Here is a 25,316-nt window from a genome sequence, read left to right on the forward strand (position 1 = left end):
ATAACAGAGATCCTAGGGAAGGTCTGTTTATTCATCAGAGAAGCACTTAGTAGGGGGAGGTCACATGAATTCAGCTGAATTAACCAAAATCTTACTGTAGTCAGGGAGGTGGAGACAGGTAAGTAAGATTTGAGATGGCCTGAGCTATCCCACCAGCCCCTATATCTGCCCCTCCACAAGGGCATGGGTCTCCTGCAGGTCTCACCTCTGACATCCCTGTGGAGGAATCTTTACATAGGACTCACCACCAATATTGGAGCAGCGTGAGTGAGTGCTGACTGTCCATGCAAGCATGATCAATGTATACATCAATGTAAGTGCCTTAGTGAGATGAATTTTGCCCCCCTTCTTCACTATATCCAGAGAGCAGGTATTACATTTTCAACTCATGCAATGTTGCCCTGATTAAACAGTATTTTCATAAATTTTCCTGCATAACTTGGCCTTTAGAAAATGACAAGTGAAAGAGCCACAAGTACAATTCACATGTAACCATTAATCAGCCAGGAGTTACTACAATCAAATTTTGTCAAGTTCGCTTCATTTGGATGGGCTGCTGGACAGGAAATAAATCCCCTGAAATTTTTTGAATCCTCTAAATGAGAGGTTTCCAAACTAGAAGTCCAGTCTCTAAGTATAGGCATGAACTTCCAAGAAATATTTTTTTTTCTCATAATTAAACTAGCATCATGCTAATACAATATTAGTAGTTTGTAACTGAGACTGTAACTAGAAAAATATTTAGGAACAAACACCCACACAGATGATACAAGTGCAAAATTAACTGTAATTAATTATTCCAACAATCCTTTTGGAACAATTTGGATCGCAAAGATTTCTTCGTCCTGCAGCTGCTTACAACAGAGGTATATTTCATGTATTAGTACCTAAAGTTTGTTCACCCTGTTGGCTTTTGCTTATCCAAATTTTGATTTGTTAGTTCAGGTTATGCCATTCAGAAGCTAGAACATCCTTTTCGTCTTCGGAAAGAGCACAGAGATTAACTTCAGAAAGCTGAATAAAAATTAAAAGGAACACAGTAGCTGCTGCTTTAATGAAATCAGAGCAGTTCTACTTATATGAATTAATTGGAAAGTCAAGAACTGTTTCTACCTTGCTGGAAGTTGCATGTTTTCTACTCACGCACCCTGCAAAAGTATACACGGCAAATTATTTTCCTTTCCTGCTGATTTATTTATATGACACCACTATTCATAGATGCTGCAATTTTATTGTATGGAGCATCAGCCACAGATATGCACTGCACAAAAAGAAAGCACCTCTCCTGAAATTGCTTCACCAAGTCCTTGTTGCAGAGTCAGTGAGTCATAAAGCTTTTTACTTTTATAAAGTCTGCCCTACTGGGCCTGAAACACACTGTGTTTGAAAACTTCTGAAGACGTCACCTCAGAGGGAGCACCAAATAATTGTAACCCCCAGTGCAACTAACCCTACTCCAGAGTTTTTATTGTACCTCTGTGTGAGAGCTTCTCCAGGATGATCCTTAGGCGCTGAAGAACAGGGGGTGAAATGTCATATTTATAGATGTCTATTACTGGCACTCGCTGACATCTCCCAAATATTCCATCTGCAGGAGAGAGAAAAAGAAAAGGAAAAATATACATTTCATTTTCTGAGAGGAAGAAATGTGTGATGAGATGCGCATTTCCAATGTATCCTAATTATATACTGAAGGAACCTTTTAAAAGACACTTTAAAAAGCTATCAAAGGACTACCGAAGTCACGGGACTGGGTATTTTCTACCAAAATAAATAAATACCGGAAAGAATATTAGTTGGAGGAAGATTCTATTGTACAAGTTATGCATACAGTTTATTTTATAAAGTAATCTCAGACTTCTGCTCCCAAATCTTTTAATGTAAGACTTCTTTACTCAGTGGGAGCTTATTCAGTGGGGAAAAAAAATTAATGCTCAGTGCCTACTATGTTGCAGATGAAAAGTGCAGCATCCAGAAATATAAATATTAATTTGCAGAAACGATGAGGATTTGCTGAAACATTTTTAATGCAGGAGCTGTGTGTTAGGCATTGGTAAATGAGAACTGAATCCGTAATGGCTAGTAAAGGCTCATTTCAAGAAGTACCCTCTAATGAATGCAATAAAAGAAAGCTGCTCACAGAACAATGAGATATTAATGTGGCCTAATTTATTTAGCTCCATTCCATTTGTCTAAAATGACAGACTCTTCTCATCAATGTCTTTTCAAATCACACCTTCTAATTAATTTAGCTTCTTATTAGTCTTTATTTAGAGAATTGTTCATTTTGAGACAAGCTTCCTGTGTATGTGTGGGAGGAACAGGGAGTTCAAACATTCAAATTACCTTTCTCCCTTTCATACAAAAGACTAATTCAGAGCCTAGGTGCTTCACATACAATCTGACCATCTGCAATTCCAGGCCTCAGAAAAAGAAAGTGGTTTCATTTATTGTTCAAAACCCTTCTCTTCTATATAGTGATCCAAAGGAAGCAATTTAAATGCAACAAGTTTAATTAGCAAAATCTTCTACTGCAGTACTAGTTTTAACACAGTAATTACTTCTGCTCTGATATTACATCTATGCTCAAAAAGGATAGTTACAACAGATTAGCAGAAAATAACGGTAAGTATTAATTTGCAACCGTCCATTACTTTCTCTGCTGCTTCACAGAGCTAAAAGACTACAAATGGGAACTATTGGCCCAGCTGTTCACGAAACACAAATAATGGCATAAAAGAAAATAAAACAATCCAGGATGCAGAAAAAGGGCATTATTAGCCTTCACTGTTAAACACAAATACCTCATTGAAATTAGCCAACTTTTGCTTTCTTTGCCTTTCCAATCCTCCTGTCACTTACAACTGCCAAATTAAGTTAATCCAAATTAAAAACTTACCTCTGAGTCTAATTTTGTTATTGGAAGCTAGGTTTATTTTAGAAACCGCATACACAGATCTGGTTTGTTTTTCTGCCGTATGATGTATAAAGCAGCCTAACAGCAGATTAAAATATTCACCTCCGTTGGAAATAAGCATAGTATATAAATATCAGTCACTTGTAAATGGATGGATAGCAGGAATAAAGAAGGTCTTGATTCAGACAGGAACAGAAGAACATTTTAAGGTCTACGAACAAGATTGTTCAAAATGAAACATGACTTGAAATAGCCAGTTCCATTTTGGAATACCACCACTACTGGCCACAAATAATTAGGACAGTATCTATGTTTATATAAACTACTTACATTCCATGATTTTTTAAAGATAACGTACCCTAAAAACAATTATGACCTTATTTTAGAGTCCAGGAACGCATACATACGCAGCATGAATTACAGTTTTTCATATTAAGTATCATTTAAAGATAATTCAAAAGCTAATTCACTCACAAACTCTAAAAGAGACTTAACCTGTTCTTCTAAAAACCGAATTTTCAGAAACATTGAACCTACCGCCTTTGAATAGAACAAAACCTATTTAAATTCTAAAATCAACAATTAGCACGAGTCTGAGCTGCATTATACAATCTACCCCAAAACACTAGGACTGCTTAGGGAGGAACTGCAAGTTATTTTGGCTTTTGTACTTGAAATATGGGCATAATAAGCTTTGAAGAGGCTGCAATCACAAATAGGGCTCTGCTCTGCTAAACGCGGTACTAGGAGAGCTGAGAGGGAGCAGCATGCCCCAAGGGGCGCTTGGCAAATACCATCTCTAAAATGCAGAGGGTCTTTATAGTGGGGATTACAGTTGGGCTGGAGTTGTGCAAATAGTAGATTTTAGTTCAGGTCAGTAGTTTTTTTTAAAAAAGTAGGAATTTGCACAGGTTTTTCTATTTGGGGTTGGTTTATTTGTGTTTGTTTTGGTTTGGGGTTGTTTTTTTTTAATTTTTATTTTTTGATTGCAAGGCTTCTGTGGCACAATTTAAAACCTAAAAAATTAAATTGAGGTTGAGAGTTCAATTTTCAGGGTACCTTTAAATTAAACCTTCTTAAAATTACATAGATTGTGGGGAACGAGTGGCAGGGGAGAGCAACTTTGGAAAAAAATATTTGTAAAAGATCCCTCTCTTTTTCTTTCTAAGAAATCTATTTGGCAGATGTGGCCCAAATTCAATAATGGCTTTGGTCCAGCACAAACTTCATTTTCGCTTAAATTACAGCTAATATTTAAAAACTGTCCATTCTAGTCTGCTATGGACTATCCAAAACCACCGGGATCTTTACACAGAGTAAACACATGTTGTGTCATTCCAGACCAGCTGCCCCCAACGCTGGAGCAGGGTGATGTTGCAGTACCTTGGTGTCCGAGCACCCTTTCATGCACCCGTTTGACTTCCAGCAGCCTCTAACGAGGGCTGCTAGAAGCAAATTGCCCAAAGTTGTCATGAAGCAAAAAGGAAAATGGACAAGCTCCCAGATTTTACAGTAAATGTCATACGGCAGAGGAAGTTCAAAGTATGAATGATGCTTTAATAACCACCATCCACTGTATGCCTATAGCCATGAAGAGTGTGTTCATACTGAACTTTGATTAAAATTGTATTCTAAGAAGGAATGTAATATGCAAAAGACATCTGCTCTTTACACATGCCCAGAATGAGGAAAGGTTGAGACAACTGATCAACATACACATATGGTTGCTATTAAAGTGCTATCATTTGCTAACCGTTACCAAATAGTATCTGAAATTTCCATAGTAATATCTTATAAGTTATACTTAGACCTGGAAACATCTGCGTTAACAGCATGGTAATGTTGACTTTTAGACGGCTTCTACATTTGTTTCCAAAGAAGTGACTAAAACAGAAGAATAATATACCCAAGGAGACAGTGGGATGCTTCTTTCTGTATTTGGCTATTTACTAATAGGTTTAATGTTTGAGAAAAAAAAAAAATGCAAGCATAAATTTTTACAAGCTGCTATTTAAAATCTTGAATTTTGACAAATATATATTACAAAGTTATATGCCAACATCAAAAGACACAAATTTAACGTAACCCAGGTGCCCAAAAAGATCTCAAATAGTGACAGATTTAGTAGAGACAATATCCTGGAGCATGATACATGTATTTACACTGAATATTTATCATCTTCTAGTGAAAAAAATGCAACTGATGGATTAAACAGTGAAAAGTCAAAACACAAGTTCTGGAAGGATGATTTTTGAGGAAGGGATACAAACAAATGGAAAATTCCCATCTTAATTCATTATTATTGCCCATTTGCGATGAATTAGTGGACATTTATGATCTCTATTACTTACTGAGGAAGGAAGCACCACGTTACATTCGTGACTGACGTCTATGTACTGAATCATATGAAGGGAGAGCATGAAAAGCTATAGTCTGAAACACAGTTTTGAAGAGTTGATTATGTGAACAGGTTCAGTTGGTTCAGACAGACAGGCATCATGTGCTTAACAGCTACTAAAAAGTCTTTGGAAACTTGCACTGAGTGACCACCTTCACCTTGAAGGCAAGACTGGTCATGGGCAGCTGGTTCATTCAGTTCATTTTAAGTAGTGTTTCCTACAAAAGAAACCCAGTGTATAATAAGCTGTCCTTAGCTAGAGAAACATATCCCGTCCTGGAAGCACCAAGTATGGCTAATCTGACAATTGAAACTGAGATGTATACAAGACTTGGCACAGTTTTGAATAATACCAGCAAAAAAAGCATGAGTTCTTGCTGAGTGTATTTTGCTACTGAGCAAAGCTACGAGGACTGGTAGAGACACTGGAGTTTGTCTGCAGGCTAATGAAAGCTTGATAGATGTAAATTAAAAGATTGTCTTTTGCAGCAATTAATTATTTAGATCTACATGCAGTGAAATTTTCACATGGTGCTGACAGGTGACCTTTGGAAAGGAGCCTTTAAGCAGATGCTTTGAAGCACCCAGTTCTTCTGCTCTTCAAACTTCCTGCAGCAGCCAGAAAGGAAGCGGTGGCTCTCCAGAACGTGACAGGATTCGCATACATGGGTCGACCAACACTTCAGCTTCCTTATCCTGGTTACCTGACTATTGTTAAAAAATTGTAAAGTAGATCTTTGTATAAAACATAAGGTTTTCCCCATATTGTAGGCATCATGCCTTGTTCCTGTGTCGTAACTTAAACAAGAAAGTCCACAGACCCAGCAGTGTGTGAAATGGCACCTGCTGCCACCTTTGACTGTATCATTTATGCTTTTGCATAAACAAACTTCCTCTAATGTTTCTCTAATATTTCTGCAGAGTTTTCAGGGGGCATCGTTCTTCAGCAACTTAACCTTCTGTAAAAAAAGGATTGTTTCTTCTCACTCAATATGGACATTACTTCACAGTCCTTCCCCCAGCTATTGTTTTAAGGTGTTTTAAGGTCCAAGAGTAGTCCAGGACTAATGAAAAGGCCAGTGCTTGATGTTTTATAACCCGAGTTGCCTACTGGAAAGATTAAATCATTTTCCAATGGGAACCATATTTGCATCTCAAAAGTCTCATGATACTGCACTTCAAGGTCACAGACGTTAAATGTTTTAGGAAGTATGAAGGAGATTGTGAAGGTATTTTACTCTTCTCTCCCTACTATTTCTCTCCAGTATGGTGTTTGTTTTCAAAATCCTTTTCCAAAAGAAATAAAAAATAAAAAATGTTACAGTTCCATGAAGAGGACATAAGTTGCATACCAGGAGGCTTCTTTCAGAAGATATAGTCCACAAAGCCACATTCAACATTTACAAGTAAGCTCTTCAGCAAACGGCATATTTTTAATATTCCATTTATTAAAAAAGATTTGTTCATAATTTATACCTATACTTTTAAATTCTCTTTAACAAGTGAGGTGGAGATCACACAGATAGAGCAACAGTGGCTTCTACAGTGTCATTTCTCATGCAATGTTTTGAAGATATTACTCCAATGCTTTCAAACAGCCAATGCTTACAAGCCTCACTGCAGCAGTCCGGCAGAAAAGCTGCTGCTTGCAATCACGGTTAACTGCATCCCAAACCTGCAGCGCTCCACGGAGAACGCAGCCTTCCTAGGAGGCAATCTCCCCGTGTTAAACTTTTAAAACCTTTTTACCATTTTATTTTGCTTATCTCTGTGCAGCCTCGGTAGTCCTTGGTTATTTCCATTTCGGAGCAGTAAGAGTGGCATCTAGTGGCCAGTTTGGTGCTCAGAGGTCGGTCCCGGAGCACACGCTTTTCACCACCGAAATTTATTGCTTTCGGATCCATTTGACATCATCTGGAATACACAGCTCTGCAGCCACAGCCACCCTCAGCCTTCCTTATCCATATGGCTGATAGGCATGTGGAAGTTTTTAAGGCAGTTATTTAGAATTAAGAAATGCAATACAAAAAAAAAAAAAAGGCTAAGCTACTTTTTCTAGAAGTAATGTGTTATTAAGACAAATAAGCAAAGTGCATACAGATTGTTTTAAAAAGCGTATGTGGCGGCGTTCTGCTTTTGCTAGTGTGTAAGGCACGAAACATTGTGCAATAAAAGTAAATCCTCAACTGTAAATAAAACACAAAGCACATTTTTTGTAGATTCATGTGATAGATTTAAGAGAAGCACCACAGGAAACAGAAAACAACATTATAAGATGTTCTAAAATTAAAAAAAAAAAATAAATTAACCAATAAGAAAATACAGTGGATACTCTTACTAACAGTCCAGTAAATACACTTTTCCTCAGCTACTTAATAAACCACTGCCTGGAAGGCAAAGGTAACTTGGTAAATTTTGCTCAAAGCCAGACCACCTAACAGTCCTGTAAAAGGACTGTAACAAGATTTAATGCCTTTCCTCGCATCTTTGGACACAGATATTAAAGGAAAAATGTGGATGGCCCGTCTGCTTTTGACCAAAAAAAACCCCAAAACCTAAACCCCAAAATACGTTTTTGCTGATTGGAAGACTTGGATGGGATGTTAGTGATTATGACAGTGCCAGCATTAAAAGATAAAAGCTCCCATTAACAGCAGTATTCGTTAGCTGTTGTGCAAACATTGTGATAGGGATGGGATTTGCGAAGATCCAAATCATCCCGAGGCACGTCTGAGAGCAAAGAGCTCCTCTGGGATTTACAGTCCCCTTGTCTCAAGGAGTAACTCTGAGAGCAAGTTCTGGAGGACTCTGTTCTTCCTTCATCAAAAAAAGATATAACCTTCAACAGACGGGAAATATCATTTCAGGAACTATTTCTGTGCTAGCCTGCCAATTTAAGTGGTGGATTGTACGATCCCGAAATATTATGCATGCTTTCACTTGCGAGGTTTTCTTAAGTTACAACAGAAATATGTAAATTGTAGAGAAAGTAACTAAAAAATCCTGCTCTCTCTTGAGTACAGCGAAAGGAGGGAAGGAAAGGACGGTGAAAAAGCTAGCTACATTTTAACAAAGCAAGAGGATAGCAGGCTCGCGATGAAAAGAGGTGCTCCCTGCTTCCAAAAAGCCCCTAAGTTGGGTTATTCAGCTAAGAGAATGAGAGGTGCAGATTTCAATGCCTACTTTCTGCCATTCAGAGAACAGAAACGAACCTCAGTCCTACCAGGTCGCACGCAGGCCTCCCAGCCACAGCAATAATGGCCGTGCCTTGGGAGGAAAGGGCAGGGGGGAGTTGGAGGGAAGGAAAAAGTAGAGATGAAAAGAAAGGAAGTCTTAAATTTTTGCTGCTAGAGCTGATGTTCCAGTTGAGTAATGCTTAAATAGCACGCTACTTCTTAGAGAACCAAACACGAATTTTCCACAGCCTAGGTAACTATGTGGAATGAAAGCTGTGGGGTTTGGCTCCATGATGAGAACAAAAAAGGATTATAAAGCAGTGACTGAATCAACATCTTCCACATCCAGATGACCACTACAGTTTGTAAGCCACAGAAGCCATCTGCCTCTGCTTTTGATCTCAGAGACAAACCCAGACTTGAGAAAACCTTTGACAAAAACCCAAGAAGCTCTAACTGTAATACATTAATAGGAATTTTCTAAGCAAAATGACATATTCAATATTAGCTATGATATCTCTAAGAAAAAAGAGCTTGCAATCAAAATCATCTGAACAGCAATTCCTTTTTTTTGTTGTTGTCAATATTGGTATGAAAGAAAAGAGAGGAAAGACTTAAACCCAAAAATCCTCCTCCAAGAGGGAAAATACTTTAAATTCAAGTATAAGTCAAGTATTAGTAGGCTTACAATAAAGCTATCTCTTTTTCTGTAGCATATTTAGTCACCGGACTGCAAGACTAACACGTAAGTTTACACTTTACATTGCTATCTCATTAGTGAGAAATCTGAGCCCTGTTCCACCCCCCATCTAGAAAAAGCTATTTTTTTCCAGAAGAAAGACAGAATACTGCACCAAATTCTGACCACATCACCACCAGAAAGATAGGAATAGACCAGAAAGGTTCCAAGAAAAAGCAAAGAAAGGAGGTAACCACATAGATCCTTAAGCCTTGAACTATCCGATTATGGGAAAAGCCTAAAAGTTTATGCAACCTAGTTGATTAATTATTTATGGCATTATTGGGAGAAATGGAGTGAAAAGACAAAAATGAACACTCTGAATCAGAACAAGTTTCAAGCAGAGAGAAACTGTTCTGAAGCTGTTCAACTGCCTCTTGGAAGAGTAATGGAGCTCCTCTTGCTTGCACTGGTTAAAATTAAGCCAGAGCAATAGGGAATGATGAAACATGAACAATTCTGGTTTTACTTAATGTGCATTTATGAACAGAGGTTACTGAAGGGACTAGGAATTTATTTATGAAAGCAATGAGATGCAAATATACTAATGCTTATTTATGCACACTAATTTTCCAAGTATCACTGAGATGTACTTCAGTCACTTCAAGGATCCCCATTACATTTTCGGTTGGTGCCAAGAACCACTTTGGTGCTGGCAATGTCTTCACTGTGTGATCAGACTGTAGCTGCTCTTGCATCTGTATTCCCAAGGCAAAAATAACTCTGCAAGGAAACATGTTCAGCAAAATGGATTTCTGCATTAATTTTCATTTTGTATTAAAAACAAAGTAGTGAAAGTTTTAACTCGTGCTGTCTAAGTGCCAAGAACTTATATTTTAAGAGTTAGTTATTACGGGTTTGCAGGAGACAGTGTTCTTGTGAAAACATGACTAATGACCATTCCATTCATATTCATCAGATGCAGCATCTAAGAGTTAGAGCAAACTTGGTTTATTTCTGACCTTTGCCAAACCTGACACTTTCTAGATCTTTGCAGGACAATATTTTTTGGGACAGCAGATTATTTCTGTAATCTGAGCTACTGAATTTATTCCTAAATGGAATTGACTTCAGACATGCATGAAATTATAGCAATAAAGATCTCCCTCTTGTTCCCTAGCTGCAAAGTATTACAAAAGTTATGGAAAATTATGTTATGCCAACCTGAGCGCATCAGCAGAGATTTCAAATGCATTCCTTTATGAAGGGGAGGGGAAACTCGTATAAAAAAGGGTAACTTCACAGAGTGCTGCACCCTGTGGACTGATTAAAACTGTTTGGTGCTATCTCAGAAATCTCTGCACCTTGCTGGAGTATGAAATATCAGCACGCCTAGAGAAGCCACAGCACATCGAGGTGTCTCTGGCAGCTTATCCACGGGCACTGGAAGAGCCGAGAACCTCACCTCAAACTTTGACAGAGGGATGCTAACAGTTTCTGCTGAACAGTCTGGAGAGCGTGAAAAACCTGACAGTCTTCAAGCAAGCTGTGCTTTAAAATAGGCTAATTATGATGTTACATACCCAGGACCACCTTATCAGAAGCTGCAATGAGAAAAGTCTTTTCTTTCACAATGAATTAGAGGCCCAGCCACAGCTGTCCCCCCACCGTGTGACGGAGCCTGAGCACCGCCCACAGCTTCACTAACGTCAATAAGTGAAGGCCGTGAGACGTTACAGTCCTCCTTGCTTGGTTCAGACCCCAGTGTCCAGTCTGAGACAATATCAGGGCAAAAGCACTAATAGTCCTGGAGGATATACGATCCTAACAGCGAAAAGCTGGAATAAGGAGATGATGTCATTCGGTATGCAGCATTGATGAGGTCAGCGCGGGAATACAGAGTTCTGGTGTCCAAATTTTAAAAAGAGCGATAAATTTTGGGAAGGACATTAAGAGAAGCAAAAGAGATTATCCACGGGCTGGAAAAAGCCCTACGGTGAAATGCCTTTTCCAGCGCAGAAATCTTCAGAGCAGAGGATGATCTTTTGTCTCTATAAGCCCGCAGACAGATTAAATGATATGGGAACAGAGATCTGGAACAGGACTGGGAGCAGTTTCAGAAGTCTTTAATTCTCCTCAGTTTTGTGTGCTACTCTTCATAACAACTTTTAAGACTTGCAATGTCTGAAATTATGACAAAAATGGCCCTGAAAAGCAAGATTTTTCTGCTTTTGCAACAGGCGCAGAGACCCCTCAATGCATGTGAAATGCGCAACCCCAAATTACTTGCTATTTTATTCACAGAATACATAAAACTTACAGGAAATATTTAACATTTGAGCATAATTCTAAGTTGTAATGTGCTTTTTAAAATACTTTATACAATTAAAAGCCATTATTTAACTGGAGTTTGGGGGCAGAATTTAAGCTGCTCACAGCTTTAGATTCCCCGGCAATTTGAATGGTTAAGTACAGAAGTTGTATACTCAGCATATATACTTCTTAAAAGAAGAGAGAATAAATAAGAATAATTTTGAACAAAGTATTCATGCTACAAAAGGAGGAAATAGCGGTTCATCAAAGATGCAAAATAAAAAAAAAAAAAAAAAAAAAAAAAAAAAAAAAAACAAAAAAACCAAAACAAACCACCAACTTGAAAGCCAGGACTACAGGATCAGCAAAAATACCCACTGAAATAATATTTTACTAATGAGCTCCATACTGCACGTTTCTAAATTTCTCTCTCATACTATATTGCTTATGAAGAGCCAGATTCTTGCTTGGGATAATGAAACTACACAGAAAATAGAATATCTGGTTTTTATCTCTTCTTATAATCCAGCTGAATGCTCTTCCAGGCAGAAATTGTCACTTTTTTTTTTTTTAGCATGTTTTGATAGAGCTAACAAAATAGACTGCAATCCTAAATGAAGGAAAATGCCTCTACCCAAAATCTGTTATGCTGAAGCTTCTCTTGGATTACTGAAAATAGTAACACACATTTAAATAATATTGCTGCACTTATGACACCTGTTAGAGGGATAACTATTCACCTGGATCTCTGCACAAAGACCACTTTCCTAAGCGTGTCACCTCAGAGTTTCAGGCTTCTGCCGGTGCTTCTCCATTCCCCGGTTACCAGCCGGGCAAGCCCACGCTCCCGTTCTGGCCAGCAGAAAGGTTTGCAAAGGGACAGCAGCTCCAGGGTGGTCGTATGGACGTCACCAAAGGCATCTCCAAAGGCAAGAATGTAAACAGAACTGCACACTCACTAATGAAAGCATAGGGAGAAACCAACATTTTAAACGTGTGAGAGGAAAAAGAAAGGTGAATCCTAAGGAAGGAAAAAGCCACCAGCTTCTATCGCTAGCCATATTTCAACACTAATTTTCCAGTCCAAAAAATGCTTCTATGACGACGTGTAATTTGGGTATACTGAATCTAGAAAGATTCCCAAACCATGTACAGATATAAACAGTTTTTGATGCATCCATGTTTAATCTGCAATAGCATTTTCTCCCAAAGGCATCAAACAAAATAGTAAAATTTTTGTCTTTCAATCCGGCTTCAGCATATCTAGTAACTGCAGTAATTTTACAGTGTATATCATTTATTTCTTCACTGTCACTAAGAGCAGGAGCCAGAGACAACTGTTAAAAATAATTGCTACTATTTTCAGTGTTTATGAATGGACAATGTAGGAACAAGACAACTCATTTCTCTCACCTCTGGAGGATCACCCTTTCAAATAAAAATGTTCCCCCCCCAAAGGGCAATCCAGAAAACAACCTGCAAATTTCAATAAATTCAAGATCTTAAAGTCAGCACCCCAAGTCTTTTGCACAAACTTCATTTGCCACAAAGTTCATATTCTGCCACTGACTGCTGTCATATTTGGTGCAACTTGTTATGGGTGGAAAGATAAGCAGCAGGGCAGCAAAAAGAGGAGGTTTATCTATGGCAGCTAATCTCCTCAATCAACAGCACTCAGCTCTGCTTAACAGCCGTTGCCAAGTAACGGGGACCAGCTTTTCTTATCGGCTTCATAATGTTTCATTGACTATTCAGACTAGAATAGAAAGCTATGACACTCAGGGTTATAAGCAGCACAAAATGAAAATGGCATATTATGTGGTATGAAGAAGAGAAATCTTTTAGCCCTCACCTTATCTGGACAGTGACTGTTATGCAAAAAAAAAAATAAAAAAAAAAAATATCATTTTCTGCTCTGCTTATTTTAATATCACAAAACAAACAGAAAAATATATCTACATGAACAAGATATTTTTTTTTAACATTGTTGGCAGGTCCTTGGCAATTCACTGACATTACTGATACCTCTTATACAGAGAGACAAGGGTTGTGCAGATCCCTATTGCATTACCGAAAAGCAAGCCTTTGCTGCTTATTCTAAAGCTATTGCAGCAGCTTTAATGCAGTGAGGGATGTCTTCTCACAGTAGGTGGGATATTCCTCAAGCCTTGATAACCATGACCAGAATAAGACAATCTATGCAAAACCGACAACATTACATTTCTTTAACGGTATTACTACTTCTCGCTCCTGTCTTCATCTCCGCACAGATTCCGATTTTCTGTTCAAATATTGATACTCTTCGTGTAGCGGAGCAGCAATAGCAAAGCCTTATTGCGTCTCTTCTGATTGTGATTTTTTTAGAGTAATCACCTTTTCTGAATATCTGGCTACCAAAATTTAAATCTGGAGCCATCCAGAATTATGATGAATTGTAACTGCCATTGTGTTTTCATGTTATAATCAACACATACAGATTTATATCATTACCCACAACAGGAAAAAGTGGTAAATAAATAAGAGAATATGCTTAGACATATTCGCTGTGTCAGAGAAACTAATGATATACTCCCCAAATTAGAAAATAAATTTGTTTACCTTTGTTCCACCCCAAAGAATGATTAACCATCCCAAAGTCACCATATCCAGAGATCTACGACCTCTGAAAATTTTGTCTTTGACATATTTTCCCATGCCCAGAAAAGGGATGGAATATCCTGCAACAAATTTTACACTCATGGAATTCTTTGTCTTTCACACAAAGTTCAGCTTTGGATTTGAGGCAAATATTTATAAGCATCTCAGGTTGCAAGTACTTCTGAAGGATGTCGTGTTACCCAGTCTCTTTCTGCACAAACTCTGATGCATTCAGTTACTGTTAAGCACATGCCTAAATTGAAATTAATTGCAAGTCTCCCAGATGCTACTGGGAATATTTCCATGCTTAAAAATAACTATTTGCTTAAGCAATTGTCTCTACTGCAGCCTCAGTGTTCCATGGCCTTCTTGCTTTTCCAAAATTTTAGAAAAACCTGAAAAAATTAAAAGCAGTTGCAAAACACTGCAAGTATCATATCATATCCTTCAGGAAATTTTAAAGCCTTGTTGTATTATGGAGCCCATAGGATGAATATCATGTATTGAAGCAGAAACGCACCTTTCTTTGGCACTGAAGTTTCCTATGCAGGTACGATTTCAAAGTACTGATTGTGCTTAGGTTGAAATGTCTCATGCGATCATGACACAGTGTGATATGGCTACGGGCTCTCTTGCATTTAGGATGGGGTTGATGAATTCATTTCACAAAGGCATCGTTTTTGTTGTCTTCTTTTGCTGAAAAATAACTTCTGAGATATACTCACCACACTCTCACTAGTAAACCTGCAGTTTTATCTAGACAATGCATTTAGGTGACCGAGAGCAGGGTTATCGACTACTCCACATAGTCACCTCCTTCCATTTTTCATCATTAAGGAGAACAGACAAATTTCAAATAAGAGAACATATTATTTCTAACAACAAATAAAAGGAACATTTCTTTCTGTACTAAATGCTGTGAGTTTTAGGGAAAAGTGTTTTTGAACCAAGGCTTGCATATGAGATCTGAGAGGTAAGTTAGAATTGTAGTTGCTGCAGGTTTCCTCCAGAACCAACAAAGAGAGAGGGGCACATGCTGAAGGTGATTTGGCTAAACTATAATCTAAATCATTAAATTGAACAGATATGTGTCTTAATAGGAATAAAATCACAAGGCCTTGATGAATGGATTAGCCATAACAAAAGAACAAGTTATAAAACACTCTGTGGATTCCACCTTAGCTGAGGTACTGCTATCAGTTTTCACCCAGTTTGGCTTTTCAGCTAACGAACACTACGAGGAGGTGCTACACCCAACTTCAACTTGAGTTGCTTGAGTACAACAATAAAGTAAGAGAGTGTTCAAATAGGGAGGTGTTGAGTTTTCTTCTATCACTCAAATAAGTAAAGTTATACATTTATTACTAATGTGAATCTATCGATTTATCATAAATTGAATCTATCTATTTGAAATCATTACTATTTGAATCATTTATGGAGCATTATTTTAACCAGTGTGATAACACACACACACAAAACCCGTATTTTCAAATATATTCCCTCCACTACACTTCCACGTAGATATATAAACTGTAGCAAGAAACTTGAACATCAGTAATTTTGGTTCTTAAGGCTTTTGCTTTTTGCTCTGAGCCAGGTAGAGGGTGTTAAGTTCTCAGTCATGGAGAGGTGACAAGGTTCATTAAAAGCCAATGATGGCTTAGACAGAAAGAGGCAGAAAGTATTTCACCTTTTCATCTCAGAAGCAAATGCACCCTGACATAAATAAGAGGCCTCTTCAGCCATGACCACACAGTGCAACGTAGAAGCACTGCAAGCAATTGCAGGACTGAAGATTTCAGTCCCATCAAGAAGATTCCACCAACTCCTGGGACCAAGCGCTGCTATTTTAGGACGTGTCCATCACCTGAAGTGGCTTCTTAAAATTTTAGTTCAAGAAAAACAACTAATATATCAAAAATCTATTTAAATTTCTTTTTTAATATTTTACAGTTGTCCCTTTACTTCTGTGCCGTATCAGTAGTGACATTACTTTTGAACATACACATCAGGATCCCTAAGGGACAGATATTCAAGCTGAGCATACACACTTAAGAAGCAAATGAATAACAATATCAGATGAGCATATATATGGAGAACTACAGTTTTGTGTGCATAAAATCAGTCATACAGGCTGCGTCATAGGCAAGCAAATACTAATCGCAAGTGCAGATACACATTGTGATGTACCACCTAGGGAAGATGGGTAGGCCAAAATCAGGGCAGAGGTTACCGCTGTTTTGACTTCTGTCCCACAGGGGTTCTGTCCTCAAACTGTGATTTTAAAATACCTGTCATGTTGTTTCAGTACCTTCATGTATTTGGTATCTGGGGTGGAAAAAGGGGCGAAGGAATTAGCTTAATAGAAGCTAACAATGCTAAATAGACTTTGGAATAAAAATTTTGCAGAGCAATATGAGAAGATTCTTACTTTATATGTTGCGAATAAAAATCTTATACTCAAAACAACAGGCCTGTCAGTAATTACAGAGAAATACAGTCTCCACACAGATCCATCATTAGACATCATTCTAGTAGAACCATTAGAAGTGCCCTCGTTTTACCTACAGGCAAAACACTTATGCTAAGCTGCTTCCATACATTTAAGGAACTGATTTCAACAGCACTCTGGTTTGGATTTCCTTTTCTTTTTTTTTTTTTTTTCCTAAGAAGGCTTCAGAATAATTTCTACAAAACCAACATGGATCATCTTTAATTACTGCATTGCAACCATGGCTATTTAAAAACCCAGTCTCAGCAAAGTAGATGACAAACATTAATGAGCAGTAATGCACACACGGTATTGTAAATGAAAGGATAATGAAAGCAATTTATTTGAAAATTAAAATATGATTAAGAATGGCAGTCTGTACTAGGACCCAGATGCCAACAGAAAGCAACCAATGTGCAAGCAGACTGTCATTAATTTGGGAACTGTATGAAATTGCTTTCCTTTCTTTGACAGTTTTTAATATAAAGTATCTTAACTAATAGACAGCATGAATACACTGGAAGCCACAAGACCTATGGAGATTTTTAGAAGAAATAAAGAACACTACAGGGAAAGTATCCAAGAGGAGACTCGCCGAGAGAGAAGGAAGTACATCTAGAAGATATTTCCAATTTTAGGTAGGAGGAATTACACTCTGCAAAAGTGCCTCTCCACATTGACTCTGGAGGGACTGTCAGTTCTTAACTCAGACTCAGCAGAGTGCCTAATCTGAGGTCAGGTGAACCTCAAGCGTATCTCCAACAGCAGGTGCTCACACCAGCACCTAATTAGGAACAGGACACTTTGGGAAAGCCCAAAAAGCAGGTGCACCAGAGTTAGCTAAATGCATGCAGAGGAAGTCTAGAAGCGATTTAACTACAACTGTGTTCTCCTTCATGTGTGTTAATAAGAAGCCTTTCTGAGACCATGCAAATATGTTTAGGATCTAAACTGGTTCCATCTGTACAGTGTGGGCTGCTAGTTCAAGTCTCCATCACTTCAAGGACCTCTGACCTTTGCTCCAAATCAGAGTATAGCACACCTTGCTGAGCTCTTCTCACTGGGTTCCAGTGACAGGACACGTGAGAGTCGTTCAAAGCTTCACCAGGGGAGGTTTAGACTGGACATCAGGAAGCATTTCTTTACTGACGTGGTGGTCAAACACTGAAACAGGCTTCCTAGAGAGGTGGTCGATGCCCCAATCCTGTCGCTCTTTGAGAGACATTTGGACAATACCCTAAACAACACGCTTTAACTTTTGGTTGGCCCTGAAGTGGTCAGGCAGTTGGACTGGATGATCGTTGTAGGTCCCTTCCAACTGAAATAGTCTGTTCCAAGGTTCAGCTTCCAAGCAAAACAGAATACTGGGATACTATGAATGGGATTTTGTTGTATATTTACTAGAACGTTTATACAGTGTTTACAAGATAAGTAGACCAAGGAAAATCAAGGTAATCAATAAATGGCTTTTTCACCTTACTTTCTTGAACAAATTTATATTTTATGTGTATAAATCACTTATCTTCCTATCAAAAGACACCCCAGAAAAATAAATTTCATCAATATGGCTCCCAACAACCGGTATTTTCCACTGTACGTAAGGTCTGTGGAGAGCTTCTCACTCAGTATTGGGCTGTGCAGTAAACACAAATCCTCCTAGCCAGGCTGTACACTACTGAACCCTGCAGACATCTTCCATCCATTTTTGTCTTGGATAAATTATTATATGTAATATGTATATATTACCACTGTATGAGTAAATAACTAAATATAACTAAAAATAACTAAAACAAAATAGCAAGTTTTTAGGGGTAACAGCTGTACCCCAGCTGAGCTGAACCGGTACCTTATCACCACTAACAGCACAGGAAAGACAAAGAAAACAGTTTTATCTGTAGAACTCCATGCCTTAACAAAAGGCTATTCCCTGGCCAGAATACATTCTTCCCCCACCCCTTTTTTTCCCCCTACTGTTGCATTGCTTTATCTATTACTAAATTTTACAAAGATTCTTAGACTTTTCAGCTTCTAATTATTTCTTTTCTGTCAGTCAAGTCAATCGCTCAACACATCCTCTTAAAAACTGCTTCGATCTCTGTTTGAACAATGCGACTTTTTGGGTAGGTGACAAGGGCTAATCATCAATGGAAAAATATAAATAGAACCAATGGCTGCTTAAAAATATATTTTAATCCTTAAGAAATCCACTGGGATATTAACAAAAGGTGGTTTTGTCTGCAAAAAGGCATTAACATAGCCATTTATAAAACTAATAGGAAAGCGAGCACTGCTCCAGTAATAATGAAAGTACACTGCAGAATAACATTATGGAAATAGGATACCAAATTGAAGAATTGACCTTGGGGCCCTGGCTTATCCTGGATGAAGATGACTTGTGAAATGAAAATTTGGCTGTAATTTGCTCTTGCTTTCCCTAAAAGGTTGAAGGCATTTCTATTCCAAATGAATAAAACGACTGTTAATTTCATAGCATTAAGCGGGGTGTTCTTAAATATAGTTATTTAAGTGTATTCAAACACATTTTCAAGTCTTATTTTTATTCTTAGAAAAATAGAACGGGTTTTCTGTGATTTTTATCATAGTCAGTTCTAACAGTTAATTTTTAAATCACTTCAGAGAGAAGTACTTGCTACAGCCAAATCAGCTGGATGCACTATGCTTATGTATCAAGTGTTTATTCTTGATTTAACAAGATCCATTGGTCTGAGCATTTGATACTATAAGTGAACGTGAAACACAGAACATGAGGACGTTCCTTCAAATAATCGTATCACTTTCAAGTAATGGTAAAAAATTATAATCTGTTATAGAAAAAAAAATAATGGCTAAAAGTATGACCATCATAGTTTTGTTTAACATGAGACTTATTTAATAATGGCCATCAGTGCATCCATTTCAGGGAATAAGTGTCACAACATGGTGGTTAAAGTCAGAATTAAATAAATCAAAACAAAGCAGAAGTCACAGGTGGATCGTATCATATGCTACAAGTCTTCCAGCATGTCTTTTACACCAGTAGTTTTAATTATTGGTAACATAGTAGTGCCTAGCAGCCTCAGTAATTGTTCAGAGAATATGTATGAAATGCAAACATATAAAAAAAATTACATCCATATATATATACTTACACGTAACTATATTTTATATGTGCATATAATGTTTTAATATTACATATATGTATAAAATAAAATAGTAATTTTAAAAACTCTTCCCCAGACAGATTACATTCATAAATTAGTGTTTATGGCATTCAGATATGGATACACAAGTAAGAGCTTGTCAATACCAGCCAGAATGACAGGCAACACTAAGCACGGCCCAGTTCCCTGACTATACTTCGTATGCTTCACGGAGGAGAATTTCAGGAAGGAATCTGAAGGACAGCTTTAAGTTGGCTTATGAATGGTTACAAACAGCTTCTGTCAAACATGGGGGTAGAAGGGAAAAGGTGCTTATTTGAAAATGAATACAAAGAAGATAAAAGCCTGACGTAACTGGTAAAACAGAAAAAGGAATTAAAACCTGTATTATTTATAAGAAATAAGCCTAATACGTTCTAAGCCTGTATTCAAGATGAGAAAAATTCTCAAATTACATGTCTAAACACAGAGACTCTAATACATTGCTATGTATTTTACCGAATTTCAAATAAAAACACCCATATTTTTCAAATTAACAACCTCTTACAAAATCTTACTCTTCAGTATATTATTGATTTTTCTTTCGTTTAGTAAAGTGGAATCAAGCACTAACAGTGAAAACCTTTGAGATCCATTATTTCAAAGAAAATATTATTCAGTAGTGGTTTACCAAGCTAGCAACTAAGTTTAAAGCCAAATATAGGATAAGAATGAAAGGAACTCCCTCTAATACATGTTGCACATCAAAATTACTCTGAAAAAAAAAAATCAAACTTCACTTTCAAGGCATTTCTCACTTTATCCTTCGAAGTTTCTACCTGAAAGGTCTGAAAGGTGGGCTCCAGAGCCCAAAGTCTTGGAAGGATCCTCTAAATTTGAACCTACCGATGAGTCACTAGTGCCTATCATGATAATACTGGCCTTTAGCTTAAATAGCTCTTTTCTCTCCCTGGTATTTTGTCAATAGCATACTTACAGAGATCAGCTGCATCATCAGCTGTCATCTGCATATCAGGTATCATCTCTCCAGCTTAATCTGCAAGGCTAAATAGGATGTCCTCCTCTAGTTTCCTCACTGAGGAGAGGCTTCATTCTCTAATCTCATTACCAGCCTCTTTTTCTATGCACGCACTCCAGTTTCAACTAAATCTTCTTCAATACATTTGAAAGAAAAAGTCCATATGAGTATTCCAGGGGATCTCTTGTTGAGGTTATATACACTGCTACTTGTTTATCTCTGCCTCCATGTGCCTAGATAGAGGAGTACTAAAATTGTCCATGGTCTTTCATGGCAACATCATAATATGGATGTGTGCAACCTTTCACTTTGTACCGTTCGTCTGACTCTCTGTCATTCTACTTCTCAGAGCTACACGTTCTTTTCAGTGCAATATTCCTCTTCTCATTTTATCCAGAAAGCAGCTGAGTTTTCTTTCAGCCCTTTCTTAATATTTGTCCTAACGTCACTAATAAAAATACAGAGTGAGATCTTTTACAAAATCAATTCTTCAGAAATTCTATTAAAAAGCTCAGTCCAAGCACTTCTCTCATCAATGCTACCCATTGCCATATTCTAGTAAGACACAGTATTCACTTTATCATTCCTTTCATAGTGTCTGCACTTGGAAATTTAAATAACAGTTTCCCATACAGACCAAGCAAGGGCTTTACTGAAGTCCAGTTGATGCCATTACCACCATTTCCTGTCTAGAAAGTTCTTCAAAAACACAACCGGTCAAAACAAAGAAAACCTTTTCAGGCCACTGGTACAATCACCTTGGGTAGATTTATACTGTCTGCTTCCCATTCAGCTCGGAACGGATTTACAGGCTTGCATTTGCCTGACTCATACTCTCTGCCTTTTAAATATAAGCAATATTATCTTTTCTCCGCTCTCTGTTGCTGTGTTTACAATACTTGCTGCCAGACCCACCGTTTTGTGTGTCAGTTCATTCAGGAAACTGTGATGGAGATTATTCAGCATCAAGTCCTTTAAGTGGGTTTTATTTTAGTTATAGTAATTCTGTTTTTCTAATGATTACTCACCTCGGTTAATATCAATCTTATAAAAATCAAGGGAAAACATAAACAGAGCCATAGGATTGTCTCCTTTGAAAACTTTGATCGGCATGAATTTGGTTTGGCTGGTAAATCTGTTGCTACTTTATTACCTGCAATATTAACTGAGGGGTGAGGGGTAATGTTATGAACTGAAGCTTTGTTTGTTTATCTCCTGTCCATTTACAAAGCCATATTTTGAATAACTACTTCCAGACAGATATTTTAGTAACATGCGGTGTGAGCAGCCACAGCCATTAAGTAGGCAAAAGAAAAAAAAACTAAAAAAAATTCTGATAATCTTATTAAGTTTCTTGGCTCTTATTTAGAAGATTAATCAGGAAAACATGAAGGGAGAAGAATCGGAAAAGGTCTGATGCAATAATAACGGTGTCCCTCAACAGATTTACCAGGCTAAAAGAAAAGTCTGATACATAGATGCTCCCAAGAGTATTCCGTGCTTCTAACACAGGCACTCCTTCCGACTCAACTCAGCAATCACCTCTCCATCTTTTCCAAAATACAGTGACCGAGCTGTCGGAAAGACACACGTGAGCCTGCAGCTCTGCACGCTCACAAGTAGGCATCTCCGTTCCAGTACTTGCACACCCACTAGCTTTTCGGGAAACCGCAATAGCAAAGGTACTTACAGTAGTTAGCGTGATTTCCGTGCCTTTCCTATATGGTTGCACTCAACAGTAGTTCAATACTTTCTTTAGAAAACAGATGTAGCGATCACAAAGCAAGAGAACACTTGTAGAGAGATATAAACACAGGTATTTCTCACATCAGTGTCTATAATTCACTACCAAATAATGGTATTATGTCGAAGAGTTCATAAAGAAACGTTTCGTATTTGATTCATGCAAGTACAGAACATGGAAATTCCTAAATAGGATTAAAATAGATGAAGTCTATCAATCATGTTTCATGGTAAAGACCAGTAACGTGGTCAGGAAGAAAGTTCTGCACTGAAATTTGCATGTGGACTGAAAATTGCATTGTTTGTTGATCCTCAAACTGTTCCTTTTTTGTTCTAGCAGGAAGAGAATTGTTAATGATAAAAGCTTACATTCATTCTTTGCTGGTTTGTTACTTCAAAGATAACAAGCAAATACAGAAAAAGTCCTACAGTTTGTTAAAAATCTGAGATATAGAATATGTCCTCTCTATTTTAATTTAATGGCATTTTTATTACTAGACTTAAGCTGTAAGTCTAACTAAAACAACAAAAAAACCCATGAAAAACAGAACTGACAAAAATAAATGACACAAAAAGCTCTCAACTCTCTTCAGTGTTCAGAAAAGTGAATTAACATATTTATTGAATTACATTGGCAATGAAGACAGCAATATATTGAAATTCATTGATTTTTTTTTTCTTGACTTAAAAGCAACACAGATGCTTATTACAAAACAGCGGTTCCTCTTCTCATTTTTATCAACCCTTTTTTAACAGCCACTGACATTGACAGTTTCAAGCTTAATTGTACATTCAGCATGTACTGTTAATGACATTAGATAAATGGATCACATCAGAATGCAGTATCGTCAAAAGAGACCACGTGCCAATCTTACAAATTTTAAATCAAACAAGCTACTCCGTAGACCCTGACTCTTCAAGTTGTTTATCAACTGAGTACTAGAGAATATTTTGAATGTCATTATACATCAAAAGATGAAAGATGTGCCTACCACAGCCCATGTTCCATTTATACAATGAAATTTAATTACATGTTATAACTATGCTGTCTTAGAACTATGGTAATTAAAGGGGTACAGTACATTGGTGTTTTATTCATTGTAAGCCCTTATTTTCAGAGGGCTTAACTCAGCCATGCAAATTTACTCCCTTATCAAAGGGTGGAGACTGTCACAAACACAGCAACGCTTGCTGCAGCTATGCTAAAATAGAGTTGAAACTTATTTGCAGCATTGCTGCGGATGTTGTTAGAATGAACCTAAAAAGTCTTCTCCATTACGATATATAAGGACTCAGAATAATAGCTCTTTAAAATATCAGTTTATGTTTACAGGAATGTTTTGTTTCCACATATCTCTAATCAGATTTCTGAGCAAAATACTCTCAACCTCATGCAAAATGTCTTTCTGCAAGCCCATTATTAGCACAAGTAGTGAGCCTCCCAAATAATTAAGAACCTTTTTGGAAGGATGAAATCTAGGTCCTTAAGCAGCAGGGTGTTTGGATAGAATTTTCACCTGTATAGGCAGTTGCAAATTACAATCCTGTGCATCTACATGGGCGTCCGAGCAAGACCCGGTGGCTGAGTGGAGGCAGTTTAATTGGCTGGCCGTACTCCACAGGAGCAGAGAAGACCAGCTTGGAGAGGTGCCGAATTAACACCTCTCACAGATTTCCAAGTCGTCACTCATCCTCTGCTGTATATACCCAGCCCTGCCCCCACAAGTCTCCCAGACACCCAAGATTATACACCCAAGATATACCGTCTTCATATACGTGCAGTAGCACAGAATATCAAGATCTGTCTTCCAAGACGTATGCAGATACACAGTGAAATAAGCACCGCGTTTCCTTCCCAGATAATCTCTCCACTCATGGTCTCATGCATTCTTGGATTTCCAGTAAAAAGGAAAACAAATCCATAGTATCAATTCCCCATAAACTATTCAAGATTCACGTTACCTTCATTAGCCAAAACTGATATTTTACCTGTTTTGAATACAAGGCTACTTAAAAAGTGAAAAAGTGTTGGTGACAAGTTTTCAGTGAGTCTAATCTCACTGGATGTATTGCTTCCACTCAAAATACACAGTGTAAAGTATGTGGCATTTCTTTGGGTAGGATGTTGGGCAAATACTTTCCCCAAACATATATAAAAAATACAGCTGCGCAAAGCATCAATAAAAATAACTTTATCTTCAATTCACTGAACGAGGCATATGATTTCTAATAAGCAGTCATCCAGTGTAGCAAAATCCTGTGACAACCAACAAAAGGGGCAATTTAAGGACGGAGCATCGCCTTGCTTCTGCAGATCTAAGTCTTATTTTAAGCTTTTTTTGTGTGTGTGATCAAATCAGCATCAACCCAATTATGCCTAAGGTCTATCTTCTTGTTAGATGGCAGGGTCAGTCACAAATGAGCAGCCTCTTGCAATTTTCCATCGAATCAGCTCTGTAATTTGAGAGCTAATGCAGACATCTCATGAAAACAAATCATCAGACAGTGTCTGTTCTCCCCCTCCTTCCCAAAATGAAGCGTTCAGAGGGATTTGGGTTTCTCTTTTAAAAGCCAATTTTCGTCTCTGTGAAAGCCAATGCAATCTATAGTAAACAAAAGTCAGTAGTCATTTTTAGACCTACATGAATATTTCAAACCTCTGTGCACCTTTTTTCCAACAGCATTCTCGCTTTGTTCGGTAAAAGACAGATTATGAATTTTAAGTACAAAATACACCCCGTAAGTAAAGGTATTTTGCAAGAAATAAGACATTTGCACGAAAC

The 25,316-nt window shown here is 37.6% G+C and overlaps 1 protein-coding gene across 3 annotated transcripts in view; it reads right to left on the bottom strand.

The window, feature by feature from the left end:
- Nucleotides 1-25,316, bottom strand: part of PTPRN2 (protein tyrosine phosphatase receptor type N2) — a 661,189-nt gene that overhangs the window by 489,333 nt on the left and 146,540 nt on the right. For all 3 annotated transcript variants that reach the window (XM_074574140.1, XM_074574141.1, XM_074574142.1), the window contains one exon: nt 1,475-1,588. In XM_074574140.1, the coding sequence (XP_074430241.1) occupies nt 1,475-1,588 (114 nt within the window). The remainder of the gene's footprint in view (nt 1-1,474; nt 1,589-25,316) is intronic.

The sequence above is a fragment of the Larus michahellis genome, chromosome 2 (genome assembly GCF_964199755.1).
Source record: "Larus michahellis chromosome 2, bLarMic1.1, whole genome shotgun sequence".
Classification (NCBI taxonomy): Eukaryota; Metazoa; Chordata; class Aves; order Charadriiformes; family Laridae; genus Larus; species Larus michahellis.